The sequence below is a fragment of the Salminus brasiliensis genome, chromosome 21 (genome assembly GCF_030463535.1).
Source record: "Salminus brasiliensis chromosome 21, fSalBra1.hap2, whole genome shotgun sequence".
Lineage (NCBI taxonomy): Eukaryota > Metazoa > Chordata > Actinopteri > Characiformes > Bryconidae > Salminus > Salminus brasiliensis.
The window spans coordinates 33,185,219-33,199,126 of record NC_132898.1 but is presented as its reverse complement, the minus strand read 5'-3'; the positions used below and the strand labels follow the sequence as shown (position 1 = coordinate 33,199,126).

Below are 13,908 nucleotides of genomic sequence, written 5' to 3'. Positions count from 1 at the left end.
TTCATGACTTTATGAGTGAAGCATAGGCAGGGAGTAGTGTGCCAATTTAGATTTGGCCCTTGGCTGAAGCTCCCGTGTTTTAAATGGTTTAGAAGTTCCACTAAAACTTTTTTTTTTTGTTCCACTAAAACTTTATGACTTTATTATTTCCAGCTGCTGCCATGCTGTGAATCTGTTTATGACCGAAGTTCTGAGTCTGAAACATCATTTACAAGCAAAACACGCAGCTGATGCCGGCAATCCTGGTAACATTAGCACTGGAGGATGCTTACGGAACAATCCATGAGTTATATGAGAGCAAGAGGCAGAAACTATTGGAAACTATTGGCCATTGACAGGAACCATGACATATATGTGTGTATAAATATACAGTATCTATACCTATCTATTGATCTCTCTCTCTCTCTCTCTCTCTCTCTATATATATATATATATATATATATTTGATATATTTGATACACAGTCCTTGGTTGGAACATGCAGCCATTGTTGCCCTCTGTGGACAAAACTGAAGAAAACTGGAATCTGTTTGCATGATTTTCATGTTCAGCAAAGCTCTTACGGGGCTTCTTGGTGACGACGGTGGTCCGTGGTGAGGGTGGGCCAGTGCCGGCACTGTTGTAAGCCAGAACAGTGACGTGGTAGAGGGTGTTGGGTCTCAACCCAGAAACCCGTGCTGTGTTCTCCAGCCCTGCTGTCCGCACACGGTCTGCCGCAGCTTCCCTCTCATGCTGCCGCCAGTATCGGATCTGATGGTAAAGAGAGAGCACGTCATCAGCAGTGCAGCGCAGCATCGGTACACTGAGAAAAGTGATGCGTTACATACTGGATAGACATACTAAAAGATTTGACATAAATACAATTATTGTGTAGATTATGACAAGTTTTACTGTCTGCAGAACTGTCCAATTAAATGATATTTTCATGATCCGTAATGAGCCAAACAGTAGTTATATTAGATTTGGTACCGTTATTGGTACCAGCAATTACTTCAGGTACAAGTACCATGTATTGGAGAATGCGGCATCAGTAGCTGGATTTGAAGTGATAGGACACCTGCTCATTCCAAAATTAAGTTGATCCTGCTTTTGTTGGAGTAACTGTCTCTACTGTCCAAGGAAGAAGACTTTCTACTAGATTTTGGAGAAGCACTGCTGTGAGGATTTTATTGCATTCATCCACAAAAGCATTAGTGAGGTCAGGATGTTGGATGATGACCACCACCCCACCTCATCATCCCCAACCTCCCACTCATCCCATTCAAAAGTACTGGATGGAGCTCCTCCACCATCATTTCTGAGAACACAGCTCTTCCACTGCTCCACAGCTCCTCAATGCTGGGGGGCTTTATACCCCTCTAGCCCACGCCTGGCATTATTAGGCAGCATGGAGCCAATAGGGTCATGATGATGATCTGCTCCGGAGAGTCCTATTCTATTGGCAGTACTTCTCTACAGGGACTAGACAAGCTGTGTGTGCATTTGCGCATCTGTTTCAACAACATGTAAAACTTAAAGTAGCTGAGGGCTGAATTAGAATGTGTTATAGATATCTTGTGTACTTTGCTTTACCTTAAAAATATGTCACTTTAGGAACTTTCTGAAGTGGGATTCCCTTTTATTAGACTTTATTAGTTTAATTTGTCCAAAACTACATCTTCCAACTGAAACATTCATTTAACCAATGGAAAATTCTAACACTTAACTTTCATGCTTTGCAGCTTAGGCAGATATTTGAAATACTGAAACATCCTACATGTTAGCACCTGACTGCGTAGTGAACGCTGATGTTTTATTATTCAAGACACTCTTTGGGTCATGTAGCAGCCATTACTTCATTTCCTTATCGGCTCAGCGCAGATAAATACATGCTGACAGTTAAAATACCCTCAATAAATGAATAAAGGCTTTTGTGTGCCCAGTACTTGTACTGCCAAGTCAATGGACTAATAGCCAACACCATGAACTGTTATTAACACTGAAGCAATCTTGTAATCTCTCAAAAAAAACGACCTCCACTGCGGCTCTTTCATGATGTCTTGACGTCTCAGACTATCAACACAATTATCAGGTGAGACCGTAAGAGCATACGTGAAGAATGAATGTAAAGTATAAAAAAGGAGTCTGTTCTGACCTCATAGCCACGGAGAACCCCGTTAGCGCTTGAATGCTGTACTGGTTCCCAAGACACTTGGATCTCGAAGGCTGTTAGTGCCGTGGCGTTGCTCTTGCGGGGAGACACTGTGGGCTCTGAAAGAGATGAAATGAGAGATGCTGAAAAAAAGAATACACTAGGAGATGAAGTGATGGTGTACTCAGCCAGTCACATATCCAGTACTGACCTCTAGTGGTGGTACAGAAAACATCAAACTAATATGAAGATTTCTGCTTTAATGACTAATACAATGTAGGCTGATTGTTATTTAAGTCACAATTATATAATTACATAATTATTAAACACAATCTAACTAAACTAATAACACACAGTCATTTGTACTGTTCATGTATTTTACTGAGTACACTAAGTTCTACAGTGCAGGCTAGAAAAAGTGAGTGAATTTTTAAATGTAAAAAGCACAAAGATCTCCCTTTAGCACCAATTTCCAATTATCTAACAAACATTTATTTATTTCTTTATTTAAAGCACCTGTGATATCCGCACTCCCAGTCTCGTCTGCTTAATTTAAACACTTTTTGTAAATTAGTTTCATAAGCAGCCATTAACACAGAGGTTCACTTACTTTTTCTAGCCTGCACTGTGGATGTTTACTCAATAAAAGGCAAACAGTACAACAGTACCTAGATTGGTTGAACTTTCCATTGATGGACGAGTCAGACTGATAAACAGCGCAGCAACACAACGCAGGCTGCAGCCAGTGATCGTGATGAGTCTAAGTGCAAAGTTTGGATGGTTCTTTTTCCTGAAGGTCTGTGACTCACCCTCCTCTGCAGAGTGCACCACAGCTATCTGGCTGAAAGGGCCTTCGCCTTTTCTGTTGTAGGCTTTGATTTTGACCTCAAAGGGGCAGTACGGCGAAAGACTCTGGTTGCTGTAGACGTATCGTGATGACTCTACGTTGGGCACTCGCACCACCGTCCACGTCGGGGCGTCCTGCTTCTGGAAAGCCAAGATGTAGCCAAACCCGTCTCCGTTCTGATATTCCCTCGCCATGGGCTACATCACATGGGAGAACAAAAGAGATTCTACCTGTCACGGCTGTCATTAGAAGACCTTGTAACTTGTAACCTTTTATAATGAGCGAGCCAACAGGAGTTCAGAGAAGCACACCTTTCAATCGTTTATTTATAGTCCCAATAACCCAGATCTATTATCTAGTAACTACTCTAAAACTTATATGTCACTTACACTATATGTCCAAATGTTTGTGGACACCCCTTCTAATGAATGCATTTAGCTACTTTAAGTTGCACCCATTGCTGACACAGATGTGCAAATGCACACACAGCTTGTCTAGTCCCTTTAGAGAAGTACTGAAAATAGAATAGCATTGGGCTGTGGAGCAGTGGAAGAACTGTGTTCTCTGGAAAGATAGTGGAGGAGCTCCATACAGTACTTTTGGGATGAGTTAGGGAGTTGGGGATGATGAGGTGGGCAGGTGGTGATCCAACATCCTGACCTCACTAATGTTCTTGTTGCTGAATGCAATCAATCAATATCCTTGATTTCAGGATAAACAATGAATGAGCAGGTGTCTCAATACTTTTGGCCATATAGTGTAAGTTGTTGGAGGGTTAAACATATGGACCCATAAAGAATTTAAAGTGTTATTTAAAGGGGATTTAACAGATGTAAATTGTTCAGTTATGTGAGAAAATCAGGGACAGAAACAAGCACTGCAGCAGATGAATAAAACTTTAGGTGGATAAAAGGAGAACATGCTTACTGTCCAAGTTATGATGAGCTCATTGCGGTCTCCTCCTCCTCCACCTAGGCCACTGGGTGCCACCGTAGGTGCTGAATCACCAACACACAAAAAACACTTACTTTAAAAGAGACACGACTAAACCTTAACACCAGTTTACATTTACACTAACAATCCAGGACTGAATCTAATATTAGATAACTAAAATCAATTATTCTTATTCAATTAATGAATAAGGGGTCTTTAAAATAATCAATAAATAAATATGAACTTAGGAACCCCTGCACAAATGACACATTATGTTAATTTTCTAAGTGAAAATACATAAACAAACCCTCTATAGGCAACAGATTTACATAACATTTTTGTACATCTTAAAGCATGATTTCTACTTAAATGTAACATATTGGAAGAAATAAAACAATAAAAACATATTTAACCTGCCATTATATTTAACCTGCCATTAGTTAATTCCAGTTAATTGTTTTTGTTTACATTTATTAAATTAAGTAAAAAAATAATGGTAATGCTTAAAAATAGAGAATGTAAACCTCCGTATGCATAATTTGACCAGGGGTGATCAGACCTTTGCAGAAGACTGCATACTACACTTATTAACATCAATAAACATTTCAAAATAAAAGAGCCATAAAAATACTTCATTAAAAATATGTGGGAAAACACTTTACTGTAATAACAGAAGTTGTTCAAATAAACATTATATTAACATTATTTTCATGCTACCCGCCCTAATACCTAATAACTAATACCTGCTGAGAATGACCACTGAGGAGGTCATTTTTATATGGTCTTAAACCCAAACCAAAGCCATCGAAAATCTCCTCAGTTGCGAAGCACATACAGAAATCAGGACCTGGAGTGTTTCGGTGTGTTTGTGGTGTGTGAGCTGAGAGTATCTCTGACCTGCCTGTTTGGTGCGGACCGCTTGAGAAGGCATGCTGGGTTCTCCGCTGCCCAGAATGTTGCTGGCAATGACCTGGAACTCGTAGTCCATCCAGGGTCGTAAGTCAATCACACGGGCAGATTCAGCGTTGCCCTCGATGTTAGCGGGGTCTTCATAGGCCATTGCATAATAAACAACAATCTGGTTACTATTAAAGTTACTCAACATGATATTTTAAATATGTCTCCAAAAGATTTAATAGACGTATCTTTTAAGAACTACACTATATGGTCAAAAGTATTGCTGCTCATTCATTGTTTCTTCTGAAATCAAGGGTATTAAAAGAGTTCATTCTGCTTTTATTGGAGTAAGACTTTCTACTAGATTCTGGAGGAGGAGCATTGCTGTGAGGATTTGATTGCATTCAACGACAAGAGTGTTACTAAGGTTAGGATGTTGGATGATCACCAGCCCACTTCATCTTAAAAACATTGGATGGAGTGCCACCATCAGTTCTTCCACTGCTCCACAGCTCAATGCTGAGGGGCTTTATATCCCTCTTTAAGCCCACTTAAAGTAACTAAATGCATTCATTAGAAGAGGGTGTCCACAAACATTTGGACATACAGTGCATGTTGATCACATGTAGGTGTGAAAACCTTTTATGTCTCACCTGTCCTCATCCTCTTCCAGTCATGTGAGTGCTCAGAGCGACCCATGATGACGTACTTTCCGATGGGGCTGTGGTTGTCATAGCCACGACTCCATCTAAGCTCCACTGCTGTCTCGTTCACACTCTTCACCACCAAACCTCCAGGGGGCCCCGGCGGGCCTAGCGTGAACGAGAGAGAGAGAGAGAGAGAGAGAGAGAGAGAGAGAGAGAGAGAGATAAAGATGAATGCTCGGATTTCATCATCACTAATCATTGTCCAGAGTACATACTGTAATTTACCTCCTATCAGAGCCACTCAAACGCCCCGAGTGAGTGGCTCTGATCATGGGAGCTTTCAAGCACTAGAAGCTCCATGTGCTTTGGTGGTTTTTAGAAAGGGCACAATTTACTTCAAAGAGCTGCTAGTCATCAAACGTGTTTGCTAAAAATACTTCACTAGAGCATCTCCATATGATCCTTATACCAGTACACTCCTAAAATAAAGATGATACAGTGTTAAACATCCTGGAGGAACTTTTGGAGGTTCTTTAGTTTAAAACTCTTGAGGAGCTTTAAGGAATCTTTAAAATAAAGATTTTTAGAAGAAAAGGGTTTCTTGAAGACGTCTCAAAGCACCTTAAGAGGTTCATCCACAGTCTCAGACTGAGGAACCTCCAAACGTTCCTCCAGGATCTTATACTTTTAACACTGTAAGATACACTGTATCTTCGAGCGATGTGGTGGAAGATGTTTTGTGTGAGCTTATTACTATGCAACAGCAGAGTGGGTTGCCAGATTTGTACAGTGGTTTCCAGCCAAAACGTGTTTCAAAATCCACCACAATGTATGTAAAACAGTAAACCAAACCAACATGGCCTCATAATAAACTGCTGATATCTTAAAAATGTACAAATGAGTTTCACTGCATTTTAAATGAAAGATATATATATTCAATGCATTTATATGACAGGACAATAAGTTAATAAATAAGATCAAATTTGCAGAAATGAAAACACCATAACATACCGTACACATACCTATAAAACCCTCCTTGCCTTTATAAGCAATGCAGCATCACTGCTCATTCCCCTTTCCAACTGCAGAGCTGTGTACAGCTGTGCTGCAGAACTGCGCACTCTCTGCCAGGTTAACCAGTACATGGAGGAGTCGAATCTCCCCAACAAAATCTGGGCACATCAAAGTCTGGATATTTAAGCAGTGTCACTTGTGTTTGCAAAATCCACCCAATTTGGTGGGAAACTGCCCAACCTGGCAACGCTGGTTGCATAAACAGTCTAAATGTCGGTGTTCCTCAGAGAAATTGAATGTCAATCTTCAAATCAGAAATCGAGATGGATTGGGTATTCCAAGTCCATTTAGTGTGCATCACTTCTACACTATATTACAATGCATTATGGGATTGATGCAGTGTACTCAAAATTTGCCACTATGCTTTCGGATAGCACTATATATAATGGTGGAACCCCGGAGTAATGCACTATATAGTGAATATGACACAAATGTGGACACAGCTATAGACAGTTTAAAAGAGTGGACTGGATAATAGCAGTTGAAAAATTAGCCAAACGGTCTCTTATGCCCTCTGGTGGCGGGTTGCAGTACAACCTAAATGTTATTGACCTCACCTGTCAGTGGTTTTAATGTTACGGCTGATTGGTGTATGTATCAAATATGTTACATTTGGCTTTAAGGGTTAAAAACATACTGGTACATTCAAAAAATTGGAATGTGGTTAAGAATGGGCTTATATTACACTCTCCAAAGACTGCTTTTGTACTTTTGTTGATTCATGAAAACATCCTACCTCCTACATCCTGTTAAACTGTGACAGCACCAGTGACAAGTCCAGAAACCAGATCTCTTCAGCTCGCTTTGGTGGCATCATTCCATCATTTGGTGGCATCATTCCTTTGTTGATTTTATCATAAACATTCTGCCATGCAGTTGTTTTTCTCAGTATGAACTAAAAAATGGAAATTCAGGTCTAGAAAACCTGATTTTGGGACCCCACATCTATTATAAATAAAGTCTGTCTAAAAACATTTATATATTTAATTTTATTATTCTCATTTTTGGTTCTTTGATTGGTCAAAACAAACATTATAAACACTGTGGTCATCCGTACAGTATATGAGCAAATATCTCAATAATGATCAAAAATAGTATGTTACAGACCTAAAATACACTATGGGAATCTCAAATGGTGCTTCACCATTGGCACAGACGAGACTGGGCCTAATCCATGTGCATGGGAGACTAGTCCTGTGTGCTAAAGTAAGTCCTGTACCCCTCACAACCCCTCACTTGTGAAATTCCAAATGGAGCTAAAATGAGCAAAAGGGCAGTAGTGGAACAGTCATTGCCTGAGGCCTGTTAAACTCAGCTCTGCTGCAGAGTGCTGTAATGAGGTCCCTGTCTGGATTCTGCACAGACATACTCCTCACCTCTCACCACCAGCCGGGCCGACGCCACCGCACTGTCCACTACCGTCTGGGCCGAGCATGTGTAGAAGCCTGCTTGACTCAACTGGGTGTTCACAATGGCCAGGTCACCAATGTTCTCTTTCTGCAGAGGACGAGGTGTGAGGAAAGAGTCAGAAAAGGATGGTAGAGTTAACGCTGGATAAAATCCCATTTCTAAATGTATATATAACGGATATATACGTTTGTGTTAATAAGATTCATGCTTCTTCTGATTTCTGTTTCACTTTTAAAATGACACAAAAGGTAATCTTATACAAGTCTGAACAGACTCATTAGCAGTGAGAAAGGTGGCAAGTTCAGAAACCAAACCTCATTAGCAATCGTTGGTGGTGTCATTCCTAGAAGAAAACGTTTGGTTGATTTGTGCATAAAACTTCTGGTTCATTCTGATGCACTCTGAGACTAAAACACAGGGTATCTGCCATGCAGGTGTTTTGATCAGTGAAAACTAAACTCCAGAAAACCTCCTTTTGAGACCCACATCTATTAGAACTAAAGTCTGTCTAAAAAACATTCCCCATCACTTGTGGTTCCATAATGGCACATAGTGTTTGGACCCCGGATATTGCCAATTTGCACTCTGTCGTCATTTGTGCTGAACCTTAGAATTCCCCCATCTGTGCAGGTGGGCAGCCCAACCCAGGTCGCTTCTCTAACCTTTAGGCCACAGCTGCTCTAAACAGGTCCTAGAAATCAACGTGTTCTACATCAGTTTTAGATACTAACTAAATGTCTGCTTAATGGTCTTGGTGGCATTATCATCACTGAAGTGACAATCTCAGTGCCTCTGAGTGCCTTCTCTCACTCTCACTTCATAATGTTTGGTTATCTTAGATCTGAGATTTCGAATCATAGAGATTTAGCTGTGCAGTGTTTGGGAGCAGAGGAGAAATTCTCCCTTAAAATTAAACCCTAAATGTCATATTCATCATTTAAAATTGTGAATTTTGTCAAAAGGCATATGAGCCTGTATAGTAAAGCAGATGGAAACCACATTCCTAGAAAGGAAACTTAATATTTAATCAATTTAATGTATTTTGAACTGTTTTAATATAAAGTACTCAGCAGGTAACAGGCATTGGAGTTACAGGGGGTGAGCTCCCTCACTATGATTTCTTTGAAAGTTTGCAGTAAGCTGAAATCCAGTTAAAGTGCAGATACGTGGAGAAGGTGAGTGCAGAACAGACCAGAAACTGCAGATAATATTTAAAGAAGAAAACTCGCCATAAATACATTGATTAGTTCGGCTGAAGTTCTGACTGTTGAAGGACATCCAGTTTGGGAAGCTGAGAGAGCACCTTCATGCACTTGGAGCTGAGAAACAGAGACAGCAAAGATAGCTGTCTGGCCAACTGATGGCATGAATGGTGGTAATTTTTTAGGAATGTAGTAAAAACGTGGAATTTCAGTTTGGAGAAAAGGCAGCAATGGAATATGAAATTTGCCCTTTGTTCAGTAAACCAGGCAGACTAAGACTAAGTATTATCACACATAACTTTACTGAACACTGATCTCTCAGCATCTTTGGGATGTCTATCAAAAACAGTGATACAGATACATAAATGTGTAAAACTGGAATATTTCATACCCAAAATGAACAAAGACACTTTTTCACAATTATGATTAAATGCAAAATATAAATATTATTATATATAATGATGGAATTTGGGTACTTCTAAAAAATATATATATATAATTATATATATATATATATATATATATATATATATATATATATAATTTAAAGTTACTTTTAACTCTGATACAACTAATGATTATTATGGAGTCTGTAAAATGCTGTTCAGAACATCCCTAATTGTACTGTTAAGTGATTTTACAATCTATTTGAATACTGTCATGTGACACCAATATAGGCAGACAAGTATAGACGATACATCACCCTTACTAACCAGGTCGAGTATTACTCAGCTTGCAGATATACTAAAACAATTTTATTTTGAAGTATATTCTATTAAAAACAGTTCAGCGGCTGCCGGAGACGTGCGAATGCTAATTCAGAAAGAAAATCTAATCCTGCTTGACTCATAATGAACATCATCATAATCTCCCAACAACATGCCAGAGTCGCCTCATTACTGCGAGAATATGACTGCGGCTCCGCTGACTGCACTGTCATCAAACCAAGCCTATTATCTGTGAATTAGAGCAAAACAACACCAGCTCTGCCAGACACAACACACACTCCTGTTTGCGTTGGGTGTGGGTGTAATTGGCTTTCCTCCGCAGTAGAAGACTGTGGCTGTGGCTGGAAAGCACGTACCCCTTCCACGCGATGGTAGAGTCCGTTTGGTTCCTCCAGGTCCAGTAGGACTCCATTGAGGGACCAGGTGAAGGTCAGGTCCATGGTTGGGTCATGTGAGGCGTGACACTGCAGGGTGACATTTTCCCCTTGGTTGATGTCAGCGTTGGAGGGTGCTAGTGTAATCTTGGTGGCGTCTGTGTGGTGAAAAAGAGAAGGCTTGTGACATTAGCACCTTCGGGTGATCATCTTCAAGGTGCCATAGAATGCATGTATTGAGTAGAAGCTGCAGCTGGATGTGTAAAATTGTACGTGTGTGCTTTAATTGGGGTGAAAAGTGCTCAGATGTGATTTTACAAGCCTATTTACCACCCTGTTATGTTGCCTCAGATCAAACACTCTAAGCCTCTTTTTCTTTAATGGATGTGAAAAAAAGATAAACTGCTTTTATTGGCTGGTTCATGTCCCTGAGACGTCCCACAGCTGCACAGACTAGCTTAGCCTAGCCTAGCTTTTAACACTGTAACAAGAACGTTTTGTAATTGTGCACAATTTTTACTGGATAGTGCTGCTGTCCTCTCTGGGTCCTCTCAGTGTCCAGTTGGCACGGAGTAGGTTCTACCAGTGCTGTTCTAGGTTCTAGTGTAGGTTCTAACTGTTGCACTAAGCCTCAGTAGGTTTTCACTGGGGGGCTGGTTTGTGTAAATTTGGAGGCATAAATAAAATGAGTGAAAACTGTTATGTAAAACTGGCCTCTTTTACAGCTCTTGGCGTTACGTGGGTTTTGCTTTTCAGTGTGTGTGAGGTTCAAAAGCTTGGTCAGTTCCACTTGACTTTATTATTCTATATTCTACAATACCAGCTCTATACCATATACCATACCATATTCTACAATATCTCCACTGTAGGGCAACTTTAAGGGAAGTGCTTCAATAGATAATCAGATAATCAGATCAGATAATAGTTTTAAAGAAAAAAAATTAAATGCCAATAAACACAAAGATGAACAACAGTCACTTTGTAGCTAACTTCACAATTAACGATGCAAGAATGTAATTATATTGAAACAATAGCTTAACAACAACACAAACTCTAGACTTGGAAGTGCTACTTCAGTACTGTACCTCTGACTGACAGGTGTCCGGTGCTGTTAGCCTTGCCCAGGTAATTCTCAGCAAAGCAGGTGTACTTCCCTTCATCAGCCCGGCTGATGTTATAAATCCACAAAACTCCATCAGGCGTGACTGTTACCCTGTGGGAAATTTCATCACACATTATTCTGTACCTGCAGCTGCCCAGCCTAGAGCCGATCCATCAAAAGAAATCAGCTCCCCCAGTCATTATTTTATTGTTTCATCATTTCATTACGTTTCGTTCAACCCGTTCAGACCATTCTGAAAAAAATAGATGCTGCCAAACATGATGAAATCAACTGAAATTCTTTGAAGTTACAATCTTCTTGAAGTTTAAAGTTATTCTTCAGTAAGTGCTCTCCTCACTCCCCTTCTCTCTTCTTGTTTTGCTTTCATTTTTTTCCTCAGCTTTCATCACAGTGGGTCCTCAAAAAGCCTGTAGCTCTGAATAAGACTTCTTTTGTTTACGGAGGACGAGATAAATGACGGTGTGCGTTACCTGCTGCTGTTGGTCAGGAGCTCAGTGCCGCGGCTCCAGAAGAGTGTGGGTTTTGGGGCAGCTCGAGGTTTACACTCCATCTTCACCTGCCCTCCACGGGCCGCGGGAACCAGCTTCCGTACTGGATTCTGCCTAAAATCTGGAGCCTGGACTGGAAGAGCACAATCCATCCAGAACAGGCAGAAGAGAAAAGAAGAGAGAAGAGAAGAGAAGAGATGAAAAGAGAAGAGATGAAGAGAGGAGACAAGAGGAGAAGAGAGGATAAGTGAAGAGAAGAAAAGAGAAGAGAAGAGACGAGAGCAGAAGAGAAGAGAGGAGAAGAAAAGAGAAGAGACGAGAGGAGAAGAGAGGATAAGTGAAGAGAAGAGGAGAGAAAATAAGAGAAAATAAGAGAAGAGCAGAGAAGACAGGAGAGAGGAGAAGAGAAAAGAAAAGAAGAGAGAAGATAAGAGGAGAAGAAAAGAGAAGAGAAGAGGAGAGAAGAGAGGAGAAGAGAGGAGAAGAGAGGAGAAGAGAAGAGAAGTGAAGAGAAGTGAAGAGAAGAGAAGAGAAGTGAAGAGGAGAGAAGTGAAGTGAAGAGAAGTGAAGAGGAGAGAAGAGGAGAGAAGAGAAGAGAGGAGATGAGAAGAGAAGAGAGGAGAAGAGAAGAGGAGAGAAGAGAGGAGAAGTGAAGAGAGGAGAAGAGAAGAGGAGAGAAGAGAAGTGAAGAGAAGAGAAGAGAAGAGGAGAGAAGAGAAGAGAAGAGAAGAGGAGAGAAGAGAGGAGAAGAGAAGAGGAGAGAAGAGGAAGGGAGAGGAGAAGAGAGCAGGAATCACACAGTATGAGTGAAGGAAGGAGAGTTCCTAGGAAGCCTTAACCACAAATACAGCTACAGTCAGGGTAGACTGGATGGGTGAAGCAGGATTTGGACATTGCAGTAGATACAGTAAGAGAACAGAGAGTAGAGAGAAAGAGATTAATATGTAATATATTTATTAGTACTGGAAAACAAATGACCCAAAGAACTAGTATAACATCACTCTCGTACAAAAACCTCGTATTTCCAAAACAGCAACTTCACAGAGGTAGGAAAAAACCTTCTTTCAACTGAAGTCATAAATACTCAAACCTGAACCACATCTGGCAATTCCTAGCGGCCCTCTCCCCTAATCTAGATCTAGTTGTTAAACTAGTGGGTCATTTCTAATAGTGTTGGTTTAAAGGTGGATTAGATGCTACCCTCTCACATCAGTAACAGACAGCTATAGAACTTTTATATGTATTATATTTTATATTAATATTTATTATTATAATATTTATATATAATTATGTTAATTTTATGAAATTATGCTCAGTGGTAATGTTGATAAATATTAAGATTTTATTTTTTTTCTAAAAGACAATATGGGTTCCAAAAACTGCATCTGGCCCACGTCTGGGACACCATCCCAAGTGGTACATGGTCCACTAGTAGATGCCAGGTGTGGTCCAGGTTTCAGACACATGAATGTTGCTATTAGAGCAATGTTATAAGTGATTTTGGAACATTTCTATTAGTCCACTTATCATGAAATTCTGGTAGAACAAGGTTTTTGCAGGACAGCAGCGACAAATTAGTATTGATTTAAAGTTAAGAGTTCAGAGTGAGGTCACTGATTTCTCTGCAAATGCATTTTTTCACAGCAGCTGTGGAGAGGTTGGACAATTTCATACAAAAAGATAAAAATTCCATATTTCCCATTTTTCACCCTAATGAGAAATAATAGTGTACAATCTGGGTGTAGATTTGTTTGTGGTCTAATCAGACTAATTATCATAGTGGCAAATTGTTGTCAACATGATGCAGTGAATAAACAAAATACTACACTTCTCATTAAAGAGGAATTCCACCAATTCTTCAACACTGCTGCATAATTAAACTATTCAGAGTGCTCTGGTGTGAAATGCTCTTTTCTAGGACAATTAACGAGTCAGATTGTTCGCAGTTATGGAGATGGGCGTCTGAAACATTCAACGGCTCTAAAAGCTACATCATAGGAAGTTGTAAGAAGAAATAGAGATGAATATGATGCCTGATGCATGAAATGTTGTTTA

At 40.1% G+C, this 13,908-nt stretch overlaps 1 protein-coding gene across 1 annotated transcript in view; it reads right to left on the bottom strand.

Annotated features, from left to right (window-relative positions):
* cntn2 (contactin 2) overlaps positions 1-13,908 on the bottom strand; it is a 50,213-nt gene that overhangs the window by 5,551 nt on the left and 30,754 nt on the right. The window contains exons 11-20 of the mRNA XM_072665775.1: positions 11,836-11,986; positions 11,328-11,455; positions 10,225-10,400; positions 7,905-8,025; positions 5,461-5,619; positions 4,808-4,957; positions 3,905-3,975; positions 2,940-3,174; positions 2,134-2,249; positions 563-749 (exon numbers count right to left, since the gene is read on the bottom strand). Of these exons, the coding sequence (XP_072521876.1) occupies positions 563-749; positions 2,134-2,249; positions 2,940-3,174; positions 3,905-3,975; positions 4,808-4,957; positions 5,461-5,619; positions 7,905-8,025; positions 10,225-10,400; positions 11,328-11,455; positions 11,836-11,986 (1,494 nt within the window). The remainder of the gene's footprint in view (positions 1-562; positions 750-2,133; positions 2,250-2,939; positions 3,175-3,904; positions 3,976-4,807; positions 4,958-5,460; positions 5,620-7,904; positions 8,026-10,224; positions 10,401-11,327; positions 11,456-11,835; positions 11,987-13,908) is intronic.